Here is a 24121-nt window from a genome sequence, read left to right as displayed (position 1 = left end):
GAGGCTGGGGAACAAGTTGACGGCGAGGCGGCGGTTGTGGGGAGCTCCATCACATGAAAGATGCGAATTGGCAGCTGTGTTGTCATCTGGGAGACTGGGCTGGCTGGGGTTAGTGGGCTGTCTGCCAGCGTCAGTCTCTGTTGGGAAAGCGGTCCATCAGCCGCGCGGCGCCAGGGAGGAATGCGCCAACGCGAGTGGACAGCGGGTGCAGGCAGTGACAGCGACAGACAGCAGACAGATCCCACCGCATTTCACAAGGCGCACGAGCCACAGGGCCAAACAGCACAGCCTGTCACCTCCTGTGGCTGAGCGAGCTTCTCTTGCGATTGCTTCTCTTGGCGGGGCACTCGGGGGTCGCAAGCGTGTCTTCCGGGTACCGAACGTCGGCTTACCTAAGGTACTTACAGCCATGTATTCGGCCTCCAAGGTGAGGTACCTGAGGATGTCTCCCGCCCCGGGACCGAAGGCGAGAATCAAAAGCCGTCGACCATCTTTCTTCCACAAGTATGAAGAGGCTGACGAGAGACACACCGCGATCAAGCTCACCATCATCAAACGCGCCCACCTCAGGGACGTTCCAGACGTGATCCCAGACGTCGGTGACCTCATTTCCCGACACTCAACCATGGTAGCCTCCATTCGGGAGCCTCTATGCGGCGGACATTGCCAGATCCTGCAGGCATGGCCTGGCCTGACGCCTCGAGAAAAGAGCAATGTTGACGTCGCAGTGTCATTCTTAAGTAATCTCAACCACAAACAAGACAAACGCGCGACACGGCACAGGCCAAGCCAGAGTGGAATCAGCCTTCAGCCCTTCACGAGATGAAAAAAAGTCAATTGGACCTGTCAGGCCAGCCGCCAGCCGTGCCAACCTGGTGCCGTCGGCTCGGACATGCTGTGGTGGACTTGTAGTGACGCCAGGCTCTATCAATCTGCTGCTCGCGACCTCACGATGATGCACATGTAGTCCACCCGCGGAGAGAAAGGGCAGGCACGCAGGCTGCGACGTTGCGATATGGTGGGCTACTGACATAATCGACGTCTCCAGTCTCCAGACCAAAATTGGAGCATCCCAGGTGGGTGCTGTTCGCATCTCAACGTCGGTCTGCAGCATCGCCCTAGATCGTCGACATCGCATCTGATGGTCCTCACACTTGTTGGGCGTCGCAAGCCTACACGGTACTGCTGCAGCACTGCTACTAAACAATGCCAAAAATAACAATCAATCGGAGAATCAACAGGCAAGCCACAAACCACCAGATCGTGGGGCACCGCTGACCGTTTCCCAATCCGGACGCCACCATCTTTATTTTGTCCCGTCAGTGCCCGTCAAACGTACGAATAGCGAGTTGGTACATCTGCCTCAGCCTCCTCGCCTCCCGCTAGCATCCGGATGCTCTAGCGGGCCACGAAGCCTGCATCGGCATCGACGAGTGCGAAAAAGGGTTGAGGCCCCGGCACTCGGCTGCCCGACCGCCCCAGCACCCGTCATTCGAGAGTCTCGAGGATGAGGGCCGCATCTCGTATTACCTGGTCCCTGCAGCGGGTCGAGGATTGGCTGGCAGGGACTGGGGACATGCTGTAGAGACAGCTGCACTGGGCCGCTCCCCCAAACCGGACGCTGGGCAGAAAAAAAAGTCAAAAATACGAGTCGATCAGTCACTCGATTGTGGACAGCGACTACGGAGTCTTCACCGCGAATAGGGACGAGAGGGTCTGATAGGTGACGGCTCGCTGTTTCAAACGCACGCAAACAGAACGTCAAACGGGTCAGACGGGCTAGGAAACCCATACGGGCGGCTTCAGGTGCGCAACGCTCCAAACGGGCGACCATCACAGCCACCTCCACGTACTCCGTACCGGTCTTGTAGACTCCCAGAGGTAACACAAACGAAAATCTCCAGATCAGGCGGAGTGAGCCCGCACACGTTGTACAGTTGCACCTCGCCGTTTGACGTGTTCCACACCAAATTCAGGTGCGACGAAGTTCAGGGGAGATGGCTCTCTTATGCAAAGAGGTTCTATCGAGCAATGGACGACAGGCGGACCACAAAGACAGACGCAGAGGGGGTGATATTGAGGCTCTATTGACGGGAGAGGCAAGCGAAAAGCAAAGATGGTCTTATCAGCTCCCTTAGGGCACCATGCCTGCAAAGCTGACCGGACCGGCAGTGGGTTCGTAATCGACCTGCATGCAGTGCCAGCGCGGTGGGTGTCGCAAAGATGCTGCAGCACACCGCACCAAGTTTCCAAGACCCCCGGACACTCGCTAGGGCGGCTGGGTGCAGGCCCCGACAGTCAGCTTCCCCCTCCCCTCCCAGGAGCCAACGATGCGAGGATGGAGGCAATTGGACGAGAAACCCCCATGGTCTGACTGATCACCAAAAGTCTTGCATGTGTGGATGGCGCGAAAGTCACCGAGTGCGGCACCATCGCGGGGCATCTGAAGTTGGCAAACACCAGACGCTCGTATCGCGGCGTAGCGTAGGCTGCGTAGCACACGTTGTACACATTTACGCAACACCTACTCCAGTCGCTGCCTCGCCCAGCATGTGCAAATGTGTGGGACAATGAATCAGACTGGCGATGGGCTCGGAGACGATACGAGACGCCGCTGCTCTCCTGCTATTGGTGATGTCACAATCCACTCGACGGCAGCACCGGGCTGACTCTTTGGAAAAAAAAAAACATGAGCCAAGTGGCTTTTGGGCCAGTGGATATCAGGGAACGGAAAGACATTGCCTAGCGCAGAGGCCACGCCCGGAGGAATTAATGGGCTTTGGACATTCCCGGCCAAAATTGGGACAAGAGGAGCAAAATATTATTCAATATCGACTGGAGCCGAGGATGGACGCTGCGCCTGACGATCCCTGTGCGGCGAGCTGCTGCAGACTACAGTCTCCAAAGGCTGTCCCGGCACGCCGCAGACGCGATGGACACCAGTGACGAGCGACAGCGATGCAAGATGGAGATGGACTGATGAAATGGGAAGCTCGCTTTTGGTTCACAGCGGAGAGGGTTACACTGGGCCTTGTCGACCGGGGCTCGGCTCGTCACTGTTCAGTCCACAGTCGACAGTCCACAATGACAGCTACGCCGTCAGCTAGAACGGATCCATGGAAGCAATGGGACGGATAGCTCGAGTTGGGCCGACAGGACAGGGGTACGTCGTTGGGGCGGCGAAACAGGGAATCTTTATATGCACAAAGATGTGTTGCCCCCAGCCGACTGGGCGACGCCAATGTGCATTCTGCCTGGGACGATCTTCAACAGGTTTAAACGTCAATCCCCTTTGCTCGCTCGCCTCTGCCAGTTCTCATCTGACCATCCTCCGGTCACTGTTCTACTACGACGCTCGCTCGCCTTTGCTGCTGTCCATCGCCACCTACAACACGGTAGACTCTCGTCACCCCAGCTTGTTCAGAGTTGTTCACATTCCAAGCACAAGTCTCAGGCTCGTGAAATTGGCGGGACTGCGCAACAATCTACACACATACCTATCGCCCAGTGTCAGCTTCGATCCATTGGACGGGTACGCAGTAGTTTCCCGCTTCCGTCCATTCTCAAACGATAAACATTCAGCAGCAAGGTTTTTTCTTTGCTTTTGATACCGAACCCCGGGGACCGCAAAAGAAGCGCGCGGCGTGCCTCAAGCCGACCCTCACCTCCCAAAAGCTGTTAGCTCGACGGGTCTCACTACGCAGAAAACTCCATCCTTGGCCTCACACCCCCAACCACCCACCAGACAAAAGTGTTTCGGCCGGCCAGGTACCACCGCTCATCCAACCTTTTAGATCGCCTCTCGCCCCTCTTCTTCACATCAGAAACGGAGGCCGCTTGCGACCTATACATTACCTGCAAGCCTTCTCTTTGAACCTGTTGAGCCATTGGATCTTTCCCCCCCTCTCTTCCATCTTTCGCCGCCTTTTGCTGCAGCCGGGATACTAAACAGACCCTCACTCGCTGTGTGTTACTTCACACTTGGTCCCCTGCACACCTACTTCCGCGTCCATCCATTGGACATTCACAGCTGTCGTTTCCGTCCTGCCGTCTTGGGTGTTTGTAACCTTCCTGGCCTCTTGGTCCTGTCTATAAACAACCCGGAGCACCTCACACATCTCGCCATCATGACTTTCAACACAAAGTACGACCAACACCTAGAAGAGGGATTGCTGCCCGTTGCTGTCAACGAAAAGGGGACCACGACGACACCATCATCACACAGGACGCCAACCAAAATGACTGCTGCACGCCGTCTTCTGCTCACCGTCTTGGTGTGCGGATTGATGACACTCAGTCTCGCCTCGGCCATTGGTCACCGGGCAAGACCTTGCACGAGAGATCATCAGGAACAGGTCCTGGTGGCAGAGGGCGAGGTCAAGGACGCCGCCAAAGTGGATCTCATTCACAGGCTCCTCCACGCCTACTTCCCCGACCGCTACCAGGATGGTGTCTATGCCTCGGACAAGGAAGCCATTGCTGCTTTCCAGGCGGACGACGCGGAGCTGGCTTCTGCTCTCGGTCAGCTAGAGAAGCGTCAGGACAATGGCACCTCGAGCGCTGCTCCGGCTGCCACTCCTACGCCCTCCGCCTCCGAGGCTTCCACGCCCTCCGCCTCGTCCGCGCCGCCGGCCAGTGACACTCCGACCCCGACCCCGACCCCGACTCCAACCCCGACACCGTCTACTCCGGCCACCACCTCCGCTGCTCCCCGGCGTCCTCCTCCGCCGAGGTCCAGCAGTCCTCCAGCGCGCCGCAGCAGACTTCGGCAGCGCAGACCACGCCCCAGCAGTCATCGCAACAACCCGCCGCCTCAAGCACCCCCACGACGCAACAGACCTCAGCAGCAGCAGCCCCTACTTCTGGTACGTCTCAATCGGAGCCGCAGCAAGCATCTCCCTCTTCTACTCCTGTTGGGCCGTCCACCGTCTCTACTGAGTCTCCTCCGACGACCAGTGGGTCTCCTCCCTCTTCTTCTTCTTCTCCCCCTCCCCTTCTTCTGCCCCTCGTCCGCTCCCACCACGGTCTCCCCGGGGTCTTCGAGTGCGTCCGCGCCGGGTACGTCTGCTTCCCCTTCTCCTGAGACTACTACGGTCGTGACAACCTCGTCCCCCACGGTGTCCACCGAGCCCGCTTCGTCGACTGTGTCTGTATCTGGTATGTTTGGTTTTGTAGCGCTCGATCATGTTAGCCCGGGATTTCGTTTGAACTTTTCAATAGCTTCGCATCATTTTCTTTCATCCATTTGCATCCAGCTGCTAACAAACCATCAGGCACCACCCGCCAAGGCACCACCACCACACGCAGCACGCCCCGGACCACCTCGTACAGCGAGGTCAAGTCCACCTTCACGTCGACCGCCTCCAACGGCGACGTTGTCCTCGTGACTGCCACGTCCTTTGTCGCCGTCGATCCCGAAGCCGCCGCCACCTCGGCCGGTTCCAGCGGCAGCAGCGGCAGTGGCGGTCTGCAAAACGTTGCCGTACCCATCGGCAGCATCTCCGTCCTGCCCATTGGTCTCGCCGCGTTTGTAGCCGGCGCCATGCTCTTGCTGTAATACGGCCGGACAACGTTCAGCACGACTCGAACGTCTACAGCGTTCATCATCGTCCGTGTTGACGACTTTCTGTTTAAATATTTAATCCATTCCCTTTTTTTTTTTTTGGGCAGCGGGTTCGGTTGGTCGGGCGGCACACACACACATACACATCAGCATCAACACTTACTTACGACGTTTTAACGGTCTATTCACTCCTTGCATACAAAACTGGTGGGCACAGCACAACAATCGACTCAAACGACACATAGACTACGCGCGGCCAATGGCGCCGAACTTTTGATTTTTTTTCGATGGGAGAGGGGTAATAGAATGGGAGGCACACTGAGAAACATCGTGGCCTCGGCAGCAGAGGAGGGTGCCAAGGGAGAAGAAGCGGAAGCGGAAGAAAACAGGCCATCATCACGATGGGGTAAACCTGAAATGTTAGTACAGTTGCTTGACGGCCATCAAAGGGCTGGAGAAACAGACAACACAAGAAGAATTTCGTGCAAAAAAGAATGAAAACAAAGCATTTGACACGCACTTACATTTTGCGTTGAGACATGGTCCCCGCATTCCATCACACGTTCGAGAGTTTGTTTTCGCCTACCGTGTTTGATTGCGGGACCTACCGCATTCCAACGTAGTCTTGGCGGGGTGTGTTTGATCATTTGCTGCTCAGATGCCAGGTGTCAGATGGGTAATTTGTGTTTTGCTGGTGTCTTGGTTGTTTCCGCGGTGTCATCTCTTTGCATCAAGGGAGGGTGACTCTGTGGCAGCATGACAATTATGTAGCACCGGCACCAGCAGCACCAGCAGCAACAGCAGCAACGCGAAATGATGGATGTGTTGCAATTTCCCATATTTTGGAAAGGGTATATACAATTAACGCCAAAATCAAAACTCCGTTTTCCCAGTCCATCCATCCATCCATCCATCCATCCAGGAAGCAAAGACCCAAGCAACACAAAAGCCCCCTTTCTCGACGGAGCAAAGGGTCTTAACCGGGTCCGATCTTGGGCATATCGTGATGCTCACTCAGCTTCGACAAGTATGTATTCAGCTCCTCGACGCGTTCCTTGTGCGTCTTGAGGAGCTCGGGGCGGGAGCTTGATGATTCTGCGAGTTCGAGGAGCTGTGTGTTTGGGCACAAGATGTCAGAATGGTTGATTGAATTTGGCCAACGAGGGCACATCTTGCCCAGGAAGAAACAAGGCAGGAAAAAAAGAAAAAAGAAACATACCCTCTTGCGCTTCCTCTCCTCATATCGCCTCTCCGCCTCCGTCTTTTGCACGACCCGGCCACTGCCCTGGTCGTCATCGTCGTCGTTATCCCGGTCCTCTTCGGGATCTTTGCTGTTCTTTTTCGATTTGGACTTTGATTTCGACGTATTCTCGTTGTCGTCGCCGGTTGATTCTTCGCGGTGCTTCACCAGCGCAGTACTGCTGCCATCATCGTCGCCGCCCGTCTCGAGGTTCTTTTCGAGGTCGGTCTTGTCGCGTCTCTTCTTCTTTTTCGGTTTGGTTACTTTGGCGCCCTTGAGCTTGAGGCCGCCGCCAACGGCGGATGCGTAGTCATCGAGCGGCATCGTGGGCACCGGGGCTGTCGGATGCGGTGGTGGTGGTGTTTGTGGTGGTGGTGGTGGTGATGGACTCCCGCGTATTGCAGGTGGGACGGCGACGCGGATCCGAGCTTCCTTTTCCTTATGCCCCCGTCTGTCGGAGGCTTTCAGCTCTTCAAGGCCTCTTTGCCCCACTATCCCTTTGGATCCCCCCCCTGGCACTGCAGTCAGTGGCTTTGGTGGCTTTTTGTTCGTCGTGGAGCGGCTCAAAGAATTTCGGCTGCTTTGCCAAGTTGCGTGGTTGCTAATAAGGGGGCCCCCTGTCCCAAAGTCTTTGCGCCCCATACTCTTAAACCGGTGGCAGGCGCCAAGATGTGATTCGCTCTGCCCGTGCCGCGGATCTCGATGGGGGGCCAATCAAGGGTTGATCCGCGTACTTTTTGCTCGTGGGCCCGTGCGGGTGCGAAACAGCTGCTGTGGTGCTGTGCTGCTGTGCTGCTGTGGTACTGTAGTGCTGGCGGTGGAAGTCAACAATGTGGAAGCGCAGCCAAATTGCAGTAAAACTGCCCCCTTTGAATCAAAAGATACTTCCCGGTCTGGTAGAGTGGAAAGGTGACTTGGCTGATGCTTGACTTGACTTGACTTGACTTGACTCGAATAGTTCGTCACTGGAACCCTTGATTCTGCCGTCCACAACCCAGTCTTGCCAGTTCAGACTCCCACTCCCAGGGGCCATTGTTGCATCTGGATGCCACCTTGTTCTCGGCGCAACTCAATCTTTCTTTCTTCCCTCTTTTGTTCATCCGCCTCAACCTTAATCCGCACAACTCCCGTCACCAGCACTTTCTACCGATACGTACGACCCCGGACACCACATCTCCTCACCCAACCCCCATTTGTTCCGTTCACCAATCTTATTCGGACATCAACCACAACCAAGCATACCGACACCAGCTGGATGTTTACTTTCCTCTCCGCTTCTTCCCCCCTGGATCGTTAGTCTGTTTCGGTTTCCGCGTGTAGGGAAGTGGGTATAGAGAGCCCTGAAGAGAGAGAGAGAGAGAGAGAGAGCGCGCAAGAGACGGGCCCGGCGCAACTTTGTCACGACTCCTTTAAACGAAACGTATATGCCAACGACGTCACGAAATTCCCTAAAGACACCGCTACTCTAATACCCACAATACTCGAGGGCACCCGATCACGTACACTCCATTGGACTCCCACATTGGCCGCTGCAACATGCGATAGCCCCCGAACGCTCGAACGCTCGAACAAAATCCAGGTCGAGAGTGCTCCCTCGACACCCCCATTCAAACACCCACCATGCCGCCCTACGCTAATGTCCAATCCCATCGCGACTCCCTCGAGCTCGCCTCCCTCGCCTCCTCCTCCCGCGCCGACTCCATCGCCTCAGAGATCCCCTCCTCACGGCCCTCCATCTCCTCCTCCCGCAAGCTCTCCTTTGACGCCGAAGACCCCCTAGACGCCGCGAACCCGGCCGCCGCCGCCTCCTCAGGGAGACCGAACCGCCATGATCGCTCCTACTCTGTCTCCTCGGGCTTCGACTTCGCCGCGAACCTCTTCCCCCTGAGCTCCACAGCCGGCGCGGGCGGCGCGGGCGGCTACGCACCCATCGGCGCGCCCACCTCGACCGCGATACAAAACGGCGGCCTCGGCGGCGGCAGCTTGGAGAAGCACAAGACGCTCACCTACCTCAACGGCCTGAGTCTCATCGTGGGCCTCATCATAGGGAGCGGTATCTTTTCGAGCCCGAGCCAGGTGAGCTCAAAAGTCGGCTCGCCCGGCGCCGCGCTCGTCGTCTGGGTCATTGCCGGCGTGCTGGCCTGGACAGGTGCGGCGAGCTACGCGGAGCTCGGCGGCGCGATACCTCTAAACGGCGGCGCGCAGGTCTACCTCGCCAAGATCATGGGCGAGATGGCCGGCTTCCTCTTCACCTGGGTGGCCGTGCTGGTGCTGAAGCCGGGCAGCGCCGCCATCATCGCCATCATCATGGGCGAGTACCTCGTGCGCGCGGCCATTGGCGCCGAGGCCGAGAGCCTCAGCCCCTGGGTCAACAAGGCCGTCGCCATGGTCGCCCTCGTCTCCGTCACGCTACTCAATTGCGTCTCGACAAAGCTCGGCACAAAAGTCAACGACTGGCTCATGTTTCTCAAGTTTATTGCGTTGCTGGGCGTCACTGTCACCGGCATCGTCGTCGCCATCACTGGCAAGACCGTCACGGGCAAGGCCAACATGGAGTGGAAGTCGCACGAGTGGTTCGAGGGCACCTCTACCGACCTCTCCGCCTGGGCCGTCGCCCTGTACGCGGGACTCTGGGCCTACGACGGCTGGGATAATGTAAGTTTTTTTTGTCCCGAGATTCTGGGCGCCGCTGACAGTTGCAGACAAACTACGTCGTCGGCGAGTTCCGTAACCCGAGCCGCGACCTCCCCCGCGTCATCCACACCGCCATGCCCCTCGTCATCCTCTCCTACGTCCTCGCCAACATTGCCTACTTCCTCGTCCTCCCCCTCGCGGCCGTCAACGCCTCCAACACGATCGCCGTCCAGTTCGGCGCAAAAGTCTTTGGCCCCGTCGGCTCCCTTGTCCTCGCCCTCGTCGTCTCGGCATCCTGCTTCGGCGCCCTCAACTCATCGACCTTTACCTCGTCGCGGCTGGTGTATGTGGCCGGCAAAGAGGGCTACATCCCGTCCGTCTTTGGCAGCATCGGCCTCTCCCGCAACGGCAACAGCAGCGGCGGTCACTCTGTCACCACATCCCGCACCTCCCGCAGCCGCCTCGCAAACCTCTTGATCCGCGCCCTCGGCGACGACGACATGGGCCTCTTCTACACTCCCGTCTGGGCCCTCGTGCTTAACGGCCTGCTGACGGCAGCCTACATCATTGTCGGCGAATTCGGCACCCTGCTGACCTTTTACGGCGTCGCCGGGTACACGTTTTACTTTATCACGGTGCTGGGCCTCATCATCCTGCGCGTGCGCGAGCCGCAACTCGACAGGCCGTACCGGACGTGGATCACGACGCCCATCATTTTCTGTTGCGTTTCGCTGTTTCTGTTGAGCCGCGCCGTATTCGCGCAGCCGCTGCAGACGGTGACGGTGGTGCTGTTTGTGGTGGCGGGCGTGCCGGTCTACTTTTGGCGGATCCGCGGGCGGGATCAGCAGGTTGTTAAGAGGGAGGTGAGGCATCGTGGGTACGATGAGGAGGGGGAGAGGTCGTGGTGGCAGTTTTGGAAGAGGTCATGATGCGAGCCCGGAGGGCGAGCAAGGTCATTGAAAGAGAGGGGGAGAGAGAGAAACAGAAGCCATGGCTTGGAAGTGAACGCTCCTGCTTCTGGGTACATGTCCAAGAGGTCCTTTTTATCAATTTTGCATATCGCCGCCATACGGCGAATGGCGCGCGTATTGGGGGGGATGATGGGGATTCCCGTCCCGAGGAGTTTTTTTGTTTTTTTTTGGATTCGAAAAAAGAAGAGATATGCGGCGTCGGACGGGCCTGCTCGAGTCACGGCAGCCAAAGGCTTTCTGGCATCAAAAAAGAGTATTTCTAGAGCGTGGAGGATCATGGCAGCCGTTTTCAGTTGGGAACAGAACAGCGTGGAGAGAGAGCCAACAAAGCGCGCAGCCTCGTGGGGAAAGATTCGTGGCAGAGTCGAAACGATGAAGATTAGAGCCACGAAAGTAACTTATGGTCCCCCCTTCTGGAATAGAAACAAATGTACAAGCAACTTCCTCAGGACCAAGTTCTGCGTGTGACTGCCGACGGCTCTCACACGATCGCGGCCAAAGTTGCAAAGTCGAGTAGTCTTGAGCCCACTCGCCCGCGCCAGAGAGGTGTCCAAGGGCAAGACGTTTGCCCGCAAGGCTAGATTCTGCCAATGTCAAGTGGCCCGAAGCTCTCTTGCACTGACAGCCGAGAGCATCTGAAGCAGGCAGACAGGTCAATCAACTCAATCGATGCCAAGGGAGACAGATTTGCATCGCATCAGGTTATATTCCTATGTACGGCTAACCTAGGCTTCAAAAACACTACATGAAGCCCCTAAAATGCAAAATGCTGATGCTCAAAGAAAAACTACTAAAACAAACGCTAGATTTCCTTCACACACAACCTTTCATTGGGGGGTATGGTTTCCACTCCAAGCGAGACTTTCGGCTCGCTCACTTCTTCTCGCGCTGGCCGTACGCCTTGGTAGCGTAGTCGCCCTTGTGCACAATGAGATCCTCGGGCTTGTAGTCCTCGCGACCGCTCAGGTAGCTGTCGATGATGGCCTTTGTGCCGTCGGCGTAGCGCTTCTGCGCGTCGAGCGAGGTGCCCGACATGTGGGGCACCATGGCATTGCCGCCGCCGAAGGGGTTCTTGGCCGTGCGGAGGGGGTGGTCGCCGGGGGCGGGCTGGGAACCAGACGTCGCCGCCGTAGCCGGCGAGGTGGCCAGACTTGAGGGCGTCGGCGACGTCCTCCTTGACGATGATGGCGCCGCGGGCCGTGTTGATGAGGTAGGAGCCCTTCTTCATCTTGGCGATGAGGTCCTTGTTGAAGAGGCCGCGGGTCTTCTCGTGCAGGGGCGCGTTGATGGTGACGACGTCGCACTGGGCGAGCATCTCCTCGAGGTTCTCGACGCGGCGGCAGCCGATCTCGGCCTCCTTCTCGGCGGACAGGGGCTGGTAGTCGTAGTAGAGGAGCTCCTTGCAGTCAAAGGCCTTGAGACGGCGGAGGACGCGCTCGCCGATGCGGCCGATGGCGACGGTGCCGACGGTCTTGCCCTCGAGGTCGTACTCCTGCTTGGCGACGGCGGCGACGTCCCAGTCGCCGCGCTCAATCTGCTCGTGGGCGGGGACGAAGTTGCGGATGAGGACGAGGATGGTCATGACGACGTGCTCGGCGACGGAGACGACGTTGGAGCCGGTGACCTCGGCGACGGTGACGCCGCCGTTGGTCTTGTTGGCGGCATTGAGGTCGACGTGGTCGGAGCCGATGCCGGCGGTGACGGCGAGCTTGAGGTTCTTTGCCTTTGCGAGGCGCTCGGCGGTGAGGTAGCCGGGGTGGAAGCTGCCATTGTTTAGTCCTTAATCAGACATGCGTGGGTCAAGGGACTTACGGAGTGGTGATGATGATCTCGGCGTCGACGAGCTCCTGGTCAAACTTTGAGTTCTCACCCTCCTTGTCCGAGGTGGTGACCAGAGTGTGGCCCTGATCCTCGAGCCATTTGCGGATGCCGAGCTCGTTCTCGGTGGTTCCCAAAAGGCCGGGGACCTATCGTTGGTTCGTCAAGTCAGCGATCATTGTCTTGCAGGATAGATGCCATGTCTTCCAGGGATTGATGCCATGCACCCCGCATTGGGAGTTTCGAGCTGCGCATCGCCAAGAAGTTGGGGGAGGAGGGGGGGATGCTGGATGACGGGAGGGGTTGCGCAAGGGCTGGGGAGGATGCCGATGTATCTGCGATCGACCTCCGAGCCCCGCACCTTCCCGTCATCCCCGCACTAAGCTCAGCCAAACGGCGGGGCAAAGCTCCGCCGGGAAGCTATCATGGTGACGTTCCTGGCGGGTGTGGATGCGGTTGTCCGGAGGTGGCGGCCAAAAGGTGACAGTAAACAGGAAATAGACAACTCACGTCTTTGGCGTGCTGACCGCCGTCGTAGAGGACTGCAAGGACCTTGACCTGGTTTTGGCGAGTAGTTGTTAGTGTGCGGATCGAATTGAGTTGACCAGGCAGTTTGCGAGGGAGAGTCGAGGATGCTGGGGAGGCCCGGCTGAATGCGGGTCGAGCAGCGAGGAAAGATGCCTTTGAGGACGTGGAAAGTCCTCGAGAGGCCAGAGGGGCAACGGAGCGGATGTGACGAGAGAGCAATACCATTGTGACTGATTTAGGGGGTTTGAGTTGGTGATGTTCGAAGAGACTATAGCTCGGAGGGAGGGAGGTTCGTTATATAGAAGTAAATCTAGATGGGAAATCCGGAAGTTCGGAGATCTGTAGAAGAGGTAGATGAAGATGTTTGTTGTGTGTGATGGAGTGGAAAGGCAGGTCGACGGAAAACCGGCCAGGGGAGGTTGTATTTATGTCTTGTAAGAGGCGTCGATGCATTGCTGCATCGATACATCGCCGGCTGACCGGGACTTCAGACTCGCAGCTAGGGCCAGGGCGGGGAACAACGAATGGAGTACATGGACGTCAGAAAGAGGCAAGACAATCCGGCTCCGCGAGTCTGCCGTTGTCTGGCTTTGCTGGGTCCTGGGTCTGGGTCTGGGCTGGTTCGATGGAATCGATACATCGAACGTGATGGCTGCCTCCTCTCCTCTTTTCGTGCCTCTTTCCCGCGGCCCATTTGCCTCACGTTCTCCCACTTCCTCCACCTTCCCGAGATACCATGCCCCTCCTTTCCAGAGTATCTCCTTGGAGCCAGTCAGATATCGGACAGGTATCGGCAAGGTTCGAGACGGCAGCGAGGCTGGGCGACAAAGGTGCGCAAAGGTAGACTCGGAAAGCTCTGAAAGCTACCTCTGGCTCGGCATCTCCAAATTAGTCTCACCCAAGGCCAATGGTCTTTTTTTGCCTGGTAACTATATGGGGAAAGCTCCCAGGCGTCCCATCATTGGCTGCGTGGTTCGTCTGCCCTCCACCCGAACGAGAGCTTCCCTCGCCCGCTTCAGTTGGCAGCACCGCCCATGGCACGATGAAACGCCGCGTCCAACCCGACCCCGGCAAATCTTCAACCCCCAAGGCCGCAGACAGCACCTCTACTGTGCAGCTAGACTAGGAGCTACCATCCATCTCGTCTTCTGGCGACCAGGTGGCGGAGCCAATTCCCGTTGATCAAAAACCCCATGCAATGCAGAGCGTGCAGTCGCGACAATCAGCAACAGCGCGCATCCTATCAAGCATCACGGTGCAGAGTGAGGGGTAACAAACCACCTTCCAAGACCGCCATCATACGCGCGCCGTTCCATCATCCAAAGCGAAAGCGGCTTGGGTTGTGTGTACTATGTGTTCTCATCACCTAATCCCTTCTACGACGCTCTCCAATCGTTCTCCGCCGTGGACAGTCGATCGTCTGTTTCGGTTACACACGACCGGGCCTGGTATCAGACGGACCGCAGCAGATCCATGGACTTTGAGTCTTTGAACTGCGGAGAAACAATGGCATGGGCGCTTCTAGCTAGCCCATGTACAGCATGCACGAACCAATCCCTCATGCGCCGCTGGGTTGGAACGCGGAGATTTGTCGTCAAGCTTTCGAGAGAGACCCCTCCGGAGGTGGTTCGGCGTTCTGTCGGGGTTCCCTTTGGTGCGTGAGGGGTGGTTGAACTTCGGCGTCAAAACCATCGCACGACATTCCCGTCTGCTTGCTTTGCTTTGCTTTGCCCGCTCGTAACCTTGAGGGGCCTAGCTGACCCAGCAACGTAAGCAGTGCAAGCAAGGCATAGGAGGCAAGCAAGCAAGCACATCGGCATCCGTCCCGGCGCCCAGCTGATAGTCGCCCATTGATGATTGCACCTCTCGGGATCGATTGCGGCATTGGGGCGGGGGCGGATACGGTACGACGGCGAGCCGCTCGTCTTTGAGCTTACCTCCGAGCTTGCCTACCCAGCCTGGCCACCATTTCTCGGCGTTTCGCTGTGCGCACGAAAGAAACATCGTGAGCCCCATCGACGGAGTCTTCTGTCGTCAGCTGTGGATATCCGAGAATCGTCCACAGAGCCAGGACACGTCGACAAGTCTTCTCGACAGTCGACACAATCGTGACGGAATACCGGATCGCAGTGTGCCGCGGTTTCCGGCAAGGGATTCCGTCATCGATGCCGCATCGTGGCCCCGCGCGACCCTCTTCTTCCCTTGCCTTGCTGTCCGGCCCCGTTGGGGAGCTCATGCCGGTCCACTGTCGGGAGGGCGGCTGGAGGTTAGCGAAGGCGGGCGGGGGTTGGCGCAAGTATTCATAAACCCACTTTTGAGCTTACTCTCCCATCAACGGGCGCTTGGTCTAGGGGTATGATTTTCGCTTCGCACTTCCGTCAGGAACGCGCCTTTGTGAAAGGTCGTGGGTTCAATTCCCACAGTGTCCATTTTTGAACCCCGAAGGCTTTTCTTTCATACATTGTTTTTTGATGTTTTGCATCGTCAGTCGCCGTTTTGTTGGAAAGCGTGACCAAAGTGACGGTTTTGTGAAGGAGATGCCAGCCAGGGTGCAGCAAAGTCTACCCCGAAGATGGGCCATCTGAAGTTCGGCACAACTAACTTTATGCCAATGGATCTGCCTACCAACTCGCAACTGTACTTAAAGCCAAACTCAATTGAATCAGACTTTGAAACCGCCTTGGAAAGATCCCCCCATTCTGATCGAGTCCAGGGACGATCCCTACCTGTCGTCGCTCGTGCACAAGCAAAGTCTAACTCTACTGACGTTGACCTCTTGGGTGACGCTACGTGCCGCCACCTCTGCACTGTCAACGATCTGCGCCTCTGTTCTTGAGACTGGCGTAGTCGGAATACTTATTTCTGCGAGGCATCAACTTATCAGGAGCAGAGACTCCTCCCACATCTAAGATCCATGGGGTTGACTGGCCCCAGCAGGCGTTGCAAGAGTCGATGATGGCCAACTAAACCAGTAACAATTCTTGGCTTTTTTTTTTTTTTTTGGAAAGGAGATGGAAGTCCAAGGCCCCTTTTCTTGCTTTGGAGCTCCAGTTCTGAAAGCACATCTCGCCGCTCTCTGTCTTGTGGCTCGGGTCATGTATGGACGCGATGCCTGACGGTGAGTGTTTCTTTCTGTGCCAGTCTTTGCGGATGGATTGTGGTCAAGCACCCACTGAGCTCCTCGCGCGTTTTCAGGATGGGCAGCGGGCTGTTTATTGGCAAGGCGGTGGGCGCTTCTACAGATCGATGGCGGCCAGGGATGCTTGATGGATAGCTTCATATCCTAGACTGGTTCTGGGGGTTGGATGAAGCATGGCTCGGCATCTGTATGGCCAAGCTCGAAGGGCTTGTAGAATAGCATTCCCGAATCAGCACGCAGCCCTTTGACACCGTGACTAGGTATTGGTTCGACGGGGTTGAGGCGCTTGATCTGGCTGGATGGTCTTCCCTGGAGAGCCGCGGAGACACCTGAGTAAATGCCTTGGCTGATTTGATAGACGGTGATGCCCCGAGGTCCCTTCTCGTCTGGTACGTTGGGCGTCCTTGGCGTACCCATCACAGGCCCTGGCGAGTCTTTTCCCTCTGTCGTCTGTCTCGATGGATGCTGTTTTCCATCCAAAGCTTCTTGGTGGCGTGGATCTTGCGTGAGAGCAGTAGGTAACGTGATTCCGTAGCGTGAAAATCGCGCCGTCTTCCCATACCAGTGCTACAGTTCCGCCGCGCTTCAAGGATCGATGGTCTCGTGGGCGAGTGTGTTCCTAGAGAAGAGATAGGAGGAGGGCGCGGTGGTGATCGCTTCGGGAACTGTGTAGACGTAAGGCGATGTTTGCAACGTGATGTCGGCATCTTGAACGTCTGAGAGTTGTGCCGTCGTTCCCGTGGATGCGACTCTTGGAGGACAAGGGGGTTGATGTACTCCTGAACGCCGCGCAGAAACAAGGGGAGGCTGACGCAACTTCAGTGCTGCGATGATCCGGAGGACAATCTTTTGTTTCTGTAAGCTACCTATCTTGTGGGAGTGCTTCGACTCGTCTGACATGCGTCTCGTCTGACATGCGTCTCGTTTGGCTTTCCAAAAGTCGTTCTCCGCTTTGAGATTGTGGCAGATAGGGGTAGCTAGCCTACAGTCGTTTTGGGGGACGAGAGGATGTATGAGCCGCAAAGTTCTCCTTGGTCAATCGATCCGCGGATGATCGAGCCTGGCGAGGAGCCTCGCGAGCGCCAGATACATTCAGATGGTACTCCCGTCGTCTCTGCCACAATGACAAGACGACCTCGGCAGAGGATTCAAAAACGTGACCGAGAACCAAAGGGAGGGCTTCAGAATCCCACCGATATACGGCTACAACAGTCGCAGCAAGAACGCCAGTTCAGCTCAAAATCCCACGGTTTCCTCATTTTGGGCACAGGGTTCTAGCAATTCTACATCCATCACACGTGATCAAAAACAAAAGAGTTCACCCCCCCCGGTGGCGAATGGGGGCTACACCTCTGGTGCTCATGCTGGGATTCGAACCTATGACCCTAGTGTAGGCTAAGCCAGTTGAACCAGCTCGCCCGTAACCATCCCGCCAAACGGCAGTTTGACCTGACCTCACAGGTCTGTGAGGCGCCTGCTGCCGTTGGTGACGGAATTGGACTTGAGGGGGGGTAAATAGGCTTCTGTCGTGTATACCGGGTGAATATACACATGGTGATTCACTGATACCTGGGGCTGAGGTGGGCCCTCTTCCCGGTTCGAACGGACTGACAGCGGCATTGCAGAATCGTCCAAGACGAGATGACCAAGTCCACTGTCAGTTTACGCTGCCTGTGAACTGCAAGCACCATTTGCCTTCCGACCACTTCCGTTCCAAGTTTGCCGGCCTTGATCTCGGACGATACGGTGCGAGCTGAAGCAAGTATGGCAATCTAGATGAAAAGCCCCATCACGTCTATGATGCCTTGCAAAGCCGTATGCCGTCACCTCCGGCACGAAGACGCATCTGAAAGCAGAGTCACAGCTTCCATCAGGGTTCAGTCTCGAGGTGTCGCAACCCAATATACGCCACCCGAGACGCCCACTCGTGCATCCGGTAGCCCTGGTGAACTTTGGGAACCTGGCATGATGACTGATGCCTTGCATTCTACGACTTGTGCACCAAAAGCCAGATGGTGCAAGCACGATCGATGTGCTCGATGAGCTGCAGACGGCTTCCTCAACTAGTCGTGGCGTCTTGATGCTGTCATGCACTTCCAGACTCGGCATCAAGGTGCCTTCCATAGATCTCGTATAGTCGACGACATCTTATAAACGCATTGTTCTCGCAAGATGACAAGAAGAGGAAGTAAAACACATCCATCACCAGCTCGCTTCATCAGCACTTACACTTACACTAAGCCCACCATGGTGTCCAGCAAGGCTCCCATCGCCGCAGCCGTAGCTCTGCTGGCACAGATCTGTCGGGCCAGAGACCACCTGGTCTTCCGCAACGTCTCAGACAGTCCGCCCCGGACGGTCACCGGCGAGCAGGGGTGCTACACGGACTTTGGCCGGGACTACCGGGGCAGCGTTTCGACTTTCTCCCGGTTGTACTCGTACACGTTCCCCGTCACCGCGTACAGCTACTTTATCCCCTCTACCAGCACCATCACCGTGACGCCCACCGTCTCCGGAGGCGGAGGAGGCGGCGGCGGCGGCGGAGGAGGAGGAGGGTCAGTGACGGGTCCTATCACTTCAACATCGACCGTCACCACAACCACACACGTCACCTCCTTCGGCACCGCGACAACCATCACAGCCGGGCCTCGCTTCACGCCCCTCGCCTCCGCCCTCAACCACAGGCGACCAGAGGGCTGCAGACCCCAGGTTCAAGACTCGGACTACAGAGCAAACGACGACAGCCTCGTCCTCGGCGTCGACAAGGCCGGCCTCGCCAAAGCCGACCCGCCCCTCTTCCCACAAGCCGTCGTCTGCGAGAAAGTCATCCGCGTCTTCACGACCAGCACGTCAACCATCACGGCGTCCTACGCAGCGACGATAACAATCACCCTCCCGGCGCCCAACGCCACCACCACAACAACAGCACCAGTACAAAACGCCACGACGGCAACGACGACGACGACGGTGACGTCCACCATCACCGACGAGGTGGCCAACCCCACGCAGACCGTCTACCAGGCCTGCCAGGCCAACAACCTGGTGTCGGGCCACGGCGCGCCGCAGACGTACTTTGTCGAGGCAATCCACAGCTGGCACGTCGTGCGGGAGCAGCGCATCGCCGAGACGGCGGAGAACTGCTGTATCGCGTGCCAAGGGGAGGCGGACTGCGGCGGGAGCCTGTATCACATGTTTTCGGGCATCTGCTACACGTTTAGGACCGGGGGCGAAGGTCACGGTCACGGAGGTAACCCCGGGGGTCATGGGGGCCAGTGTAGGGCACCGGGCGAGCTGCGGTCTACCGCTAATGTTGCTTATGGGGCGGTTTTCGTCGCGAGTAACGGGCAGTGCGGTGGGTGGTGGGTTTCGGACGAGGTGCCGATCTAAGCTGCTGGAGATGTAATTCGTATGAAGTAGTCAATCAAAAGGAACATTGTGCTCTGCATCTGTTGATCCGTGGCAGCGGGAAGGTGGAAATGCTGATTTGCCCCACTCTCGCCGGGCCCATCCGAATAATGTCGGAGGAGGTTGAATTGTCCCGGGCCGGGCCGTCGTGGGTCTCCGGTGGAAGGTTGGTTGGGTGGAGTGTGGAGGACGTGAGGAAGGAGCGATCGGATGACGCTTGCTGCACGCACTGTCCAGAGGCAAACGGTCCCAACAGCATCTCGGGTTTTCATCACGCATCACCAACATCACCCAACATCACTTTGACATCGCAGGTGCCGCGGAAGCCATTTCAGACATCTTTTCAGGACCGATCGATGCAGCCTGGGGTCATCTAGGGGATGATGCTGCCATCGTCACCGTGTCCGCAGTAGTCTGATGGCCAAGGAGAGTACGGACTTGCGATCCGCCAGCAACGCAGAGACCCGTCAAGGAAACATCCATTCATCTTCGGCACCGTCGATTGACGAATCTCTACTGGCCATCCCATCATCAGTAACAACCACTCGAGAAGTGCTGGCCCGTTGAGTCCCCGAGCAAGCCCGACAGCTTCATCAATCTGTCCACTCGATCTCGGCGAGACATCGTGGGAAACCTCGCGACAGCTCGCAACATGATGGTCTGTCCATGCCACCAGTCGATACTAAAGACATGCCGCCTTGTCGCGATACCTGTTGTCGGACCGTAGATCGCCGTCTGCGGCAGACCCTCCGAATCCTGCGACTATTAGCTGGTCGGCTCAGGTTCCACCACATCAGAACACCGCAATCAGATGCGCTGTGCAGCATTGCGAGTCCGAAGAGCACTGCCATGCTACTCGCCACCAAGGTCCCAAGCTCATGGCGAACTCATCGACTTAAGTAGGAGACGTGAGCCCCGCGACAGTCGATGCCAGGGGTCAACCAACAGGCAGCCGTTTAGGAGAATTTGGTGCGGCTAAAATGACAGCAGGATGAATTTCGCCTTACCCGCCACCCCATTCAACCTCATTCTTGGGACTAAAGACCGGTTTGCCGGGGCGCAATCGTGCAATCGTGCGGGTAGCTCGACGCTTGACATGGCGTCTTACCTCTCCCGCTCTCCACTGCCAGGGCGATCAACCAGCCTGCGCTTCCTTCGAGCTTTCCAGCCCCTGCGCCTACATCGTCCCATCGCCAACCCATTGCGAGACTTGTTCCAGAATACTGCCACCTGAATGGACGGGTGCCATGGGTGCGTCCCGCCAAGTGGCTTGCGGCTGGAGCCTTTGACACACTTCCCCAAGAGCGCTTCGTTGCGCTGGTGCCCGAAATAAGCGCCAAAAGTCAGCCCTGCCGCACCGCGCCAAACGACGGACGAATGGCCATCTGCCCCAACGGCAATGTCTTTAATCGCGAGCGAGTCTGCGTCTCTGCAATCGATAGCGAGCAGTTGTCAGACCTTAGCAATGTCTCGCGTCGCCAAATGGGCAGCGAGAGTTGGAACAGCCCCCCCCAAAGCCCCTGGATTTGTGCAGTGATCCTTGTTCTTTGGTGGCTTTCTATAATTGCACTTTCAGCTTAGCCCATCGCCACGCGCTGGACTGCGGGTCCAGACGTTGCATCGCCCGGTACATAGATTGCTCTTGGCGATCCTTCTGAGCAGTTATTGTCCTTTTCCGCGCAGAACGTCTCCACGGTGTGCGGCATCCGGGCCCGCTGCGACCACTCGCACCCCTGCGATGTCATTTCTTCCAGGCCCAGGGCAACCATGCGCTCGCAGACCGTCGATTGAACAAAAACATTCCCCGTCCTCTTTTGCTGCTTGCAGCGGTACCCGGCGTCATCTGCCCGCCGTGCTCACCCACACCCCCCTTCTTTCGGCCTTGTTTCGACGACGACGACGACGATTATCCTCTGGCGACGAGAGGAACAACCTTCGTCGCGCGATCGCTTCCACGATGGCGGAACTGGACTCCAATGCGTGGTATCGCCTATCGGAAACGCGCGTCGACAACAGCACCGGACCATTCGCTCTCAACCTCCAGCTTCGAGATGTCGGCCTCCGAGTGCATCCCGTGACCGACGGCACCGCGGCGTGGCAGTTTCAACCTTTTGGCGACGTCAAAGGCCGCTACCTTATGCGCCTCGACCAGGCAGGAGTCAAGCAGCAGCTGGGAGTCTGCTACGATGCAAAGGAACCGGCGACCGGAAACACCGTGGCCTGTCTGCAGGAGTCGTCAGTGGACGAGTCTCAGATTTGGGAGGTTTCGGTATGGGACGGGAAGACGGGGGAATACAAGTTTATCAACGTGGCCAACGGGACTGCTTACGTGCTCGACGTGCATCCGAAATCGAACCTATTCATGAACAGCAATGTCGAGGGTTCGGCGAGCGCGACAGACACACAACCGGCGCAGCACTGGGTCATGACAAGCGTCAGTGCCGTCAACGACGGAGCATACTCGACAATCTATTCAGGGAATGTGGCGGTCAGCACGAACTCGGCGACGCTCTCCTCAACAACGAAGACTACAACGACTACGAAATCCACAACAACCACATCAGGGGCCACAGCCACCGCCGCATCACAAACGGCTGCCTCGACAGCAACCAGCACAGCTGCGGCGATACCAACAACGACGGGAATATCACCGGGGGCTGGAGCGGGAATCGGCGTCGGCGTCGCCATCGGTGTTGTCGGCTTGATCGGGGCCATTGCGTTCTTCTGGTGGCGGCGCAAGCAACCGAAAACTGCACAATACAGCGAGGTCGAGCCAAAGAATGGCGGGAGTCTCGAGAGAGGGTCATCATCACTCGCGGGGTCTCCGGCCGTCGGAGGATACACAGCCCCGTACGGGGCGCATCCGGGGACAGGGAGCTACCCGTCATACAATCAAGGGTCACCGGCGACGATGAGCTATCCCGTGCCCCTCGATAGGGGGTCTCCCAATACCATGACCTACCCGATCCCCATGCACACGTCGTCGCCGTCGTCTGAGCCTAACCTATCCTCCTGGCACTATCCACAAACCGTGTCAACAAGCGCGCTTGCCGTACCTGCTGCTGTGCCCCGTCACCAGTTTGACCATCCTGCCATCCATAACGAGTTCGCGCCGGCTGCGTCAAACCCTTCCTTTGAATCAACATCTCGCTTTGGCTTTGCGTCGACTGCGGCGTCTTCCCAAGCCAACTCTACAACAAATCTTAACGACCCCGACCCGGTCCCTAGCGCGCACGAGCTCGAAGTTGCCGTCCGAGACGTGCCGCGACGACAGCACGAACTCGGCGAATTCCACCACGGGCCCGGTTTCGACCTTTCACAGCCGACGGCGACGACGACAGCGACGATAACGGCACCCTCGGCAGAGCTGAGCGCGTTCCAGCACGGCCCGGATACCTTTACGCAGAGCCACGAGGCCAAAATGCTTGGTGTGCCTACGGCGGAGCTCGGCTCGCACCAGCATGGCCCCGATACCTTTGGCGACGGCCACGAAGACAAGATGCTCGGCGGCTTTCCGCCAGGGGCCGAGAAGTATCAGCCGGAGCGGGAGGACAAAGTGCTGGGTAACCTGCATGACCTAATGAGGCCGGTTGCAGGGCAGAGCGGTAGAAGTCGTCGGACGGATGCCACAGACGCCACGGGGTGGCAGTCGTACGAGATGCAGTCGTTTCCGCCAAGGTGACCACTGACAGTAGGAGGCGGCGATGGACAGCATCTTTGCCCGCAGCCACCCAACCGAACCAACACCGAGAGGGCCTCTAGGCGGAGCGGCCGACGTGGATGAACACAATGATACCCGAGTAACGAAAGGCCCGCCCTGCCTTTGTCTCACCCTTGCAGCTTCCTATATGTCCGCCTAACGCATTTGCCGGCACTATTTATCTACACCTGGCCTTTACACCTGGCCAACATGACTGGCCATTTACACCGACCCAAAAGTAATCGAGCTGGACAACGTCACCAGACGGAAAAGCATAGATCCTGGATTTGGACCTCGGAAGAAGCTCATGAAGCCTGGAGGACGTCGGAAAGGACCGCCCGATCCTCAGCCGCATTATGGAGCTCGGGAAGGACACCCAGGGTCCACCGAGATGATGCACAAAATCCAAAGAGGGCCCAACGGCACAAATCAGGAGCCGGAACCCTGGAGATGGTTCGTCCGGGAGATCTTAGACCCCTGCGCCTAAACATTCCCCCCCACCGGAAAGTGAATGTGAATCCTAGGGAGAAGCACTCTGCCACCCTGGTGATGCCGGGACAGAGACGGCGACCGAATGTTGAACGCCGAAATTCAACTGTATATAAAAGAACCAACAGATTTAGATTAGACTTCTAATCCATGAATAACGACGGCCAGAGTGCCTTATCATTTTACAGATTTGTTTTCTGGCGTCGTAGGATTGCCAACCATGGATCGATTCTTCTGCGCCAGGCGATGTCGACGCTCGAAGAGAGCCAGTGCAAGTGCCTTCGAGCCTTCCCAGTCCGTCAGCTGTTGCATGGAACGACTACTCCCGTCACTTTGCTCATGTTCGATGATGATGGAGAAGCCCTAAGCCGCAAGCCGCTTTTCCGAGGCGAAGTATATAAATCTCTCGGGCATCTCGGACCCCCCCTCACCCATCTTGGAAAATGGAGACGGGATAGTTGTGTTGACTAATGTCTTGCAGTGTTTCACGAACCCTGAGTAGAGGTAAAGCGCGGCTCTGGCTTTCAACATCATCGAGAAGAAGAAGGTGGTGGATGCTCTTCGCCGCCAGAGAATAACCCAAAGGAGGAGAAGAATGATTATCTGTTGGCAATCAGGGAACTTTGGCCCCTTA

General features: G+C 57.4%; 6 protein-coding genes and 1 non-coding gene across 7 annotated transcripts; 5 read left to right on the top strand and 2 right to left on the bottom strand.

Moving 5' to 3' along the window:
* Positions 1-4127: 4127 nt before the first annotated feature.
* N0V96_003473 (uncharacterized protein) lies at positions 4128-5557 on the top strand (the record flags this gene model as incomplete). Its single annotated transcript, XM_065756846.1, has 3 exons — positions 4128-4865; positions 5085-5157; positions 5274-5557. The coding sequence occupies 3 exons, from the start codon at positions 4128-4130 to the stop codon at positions 5555-5557; spliced, it is 1095 nt and encodes a 364-aa protein (XP_065614613.1).
* Positions 5558-6539: 982 nt separating this feature from the next.
* N0V96_003472 (uncharacterized protein) lies at positions 6540-7127 on the bottom strand (the record flags this gene model as incomplete). Its single annotated transcript, XM_053198489.1, has 2 exons — positions 6540-6674; positions 6783-7127. 2 exons carry the CDS (start codon positions 7125-7127, stop codon positions 6540-6542), a joined length of 480 nt encoding a protein of 159 aa, XP_053044025.1.
* Positions 7128-8423: 1296 nt separating this feature from the next.
* Positions 8424-10366, top strand: N0V96_003471 (uncharacterized protein; the record flags this gene model as incomplete). The annotated part of the gene is made up of 2 exons (XM_053198490.2): positions 8424-9458; positions 9506-10366. The coding sequence occupies 2 exons, from the start codon at positions 8424-8426 to the stop codon at positions 10364-10366; spliced, it is 1896 nt and encodes a 631-aa protein (XP_053044026.1).
* A 915-nt stretch (positions 10367-11281) lies between these two features.
* FDH1_1 (formate dehydrogenase (NAD+)) lies at positions 11282-12979 on the bottom strand (the record flags this gene model as incomplete). The annotated part of the gene is given in 4 exon segments (XM_065756845.1): positions 11282-11515; positions 11529-12171; positions 12221-12375; positions 12737-12979. The coding sequence occupies 4 exon segments, from the start codon at positions 12977-12979 to the stop codon at positions 11282-11284; spliced, it is 1275 nt and encodes a 424-aa protein (XP_065614612.1).
* A 2111-nt stretch (positions 12980-15090) lies between these two features.
* N0V96_003469 lies at positions 15091-15183 on the top strand. Its single transcript has one exon. It is a non-coding gene; the product is annotated as a tRNA-Ala (tRNA).
* Positions 15184-18140: 2957 nt separating this feature from the next.
* Positions 18141-19280, top strand: N0V96_003468 (uncharacterized protein; the record flags this gene model as incomplete). The annotated part of the gene is made up of 1 exon (XM_053198492.2): positions 18141-19280. One exon carries the CDS (start codon positions 18141-18143, stop codon positions 19278-19280), a length of 1140 nt encoding a protein of 379 aa, XP_053044028.2.
* Positions 19281-21255: 1975 nt separating this feature from the next.
* Positions 21256-22980, top strand: N0V96_003467 (uncharacterized protein; the record flags this gene model as incomplete). Its single annotated transcript, XM_053198493.1, has 1 exon — positions 21256-22980. The coding sequence occupies one exon, from the start codon at positions 21256-21258 to the stop codon at positions 22978-22980; it is 1725 nt and encodes a 574-aa protein (XP_053044029.1).
* Between the last annotated feature and the right edge of the window lie 1141 nt (positions 22981-24121).

Source organism: Colletotrichum fioriniae, assembly GCF_027942845.1.
Source record: "Colletotrichum fioriniae strain IMI 355084 chromosome Unknown scaffold_3, whole genome shotgun sequence".
Taxonomy (NCBI): domain Eukaryota; kingdom Fungi; phylum Ascomycota; class Sordariomycetes; order Glomerellales; family Glomerellaceae; genus Colletotrichum; species Colletotrichum fioriniae.
This window is presented reverse-complemented; position numbering and strand designations above follow the sequence as displayed.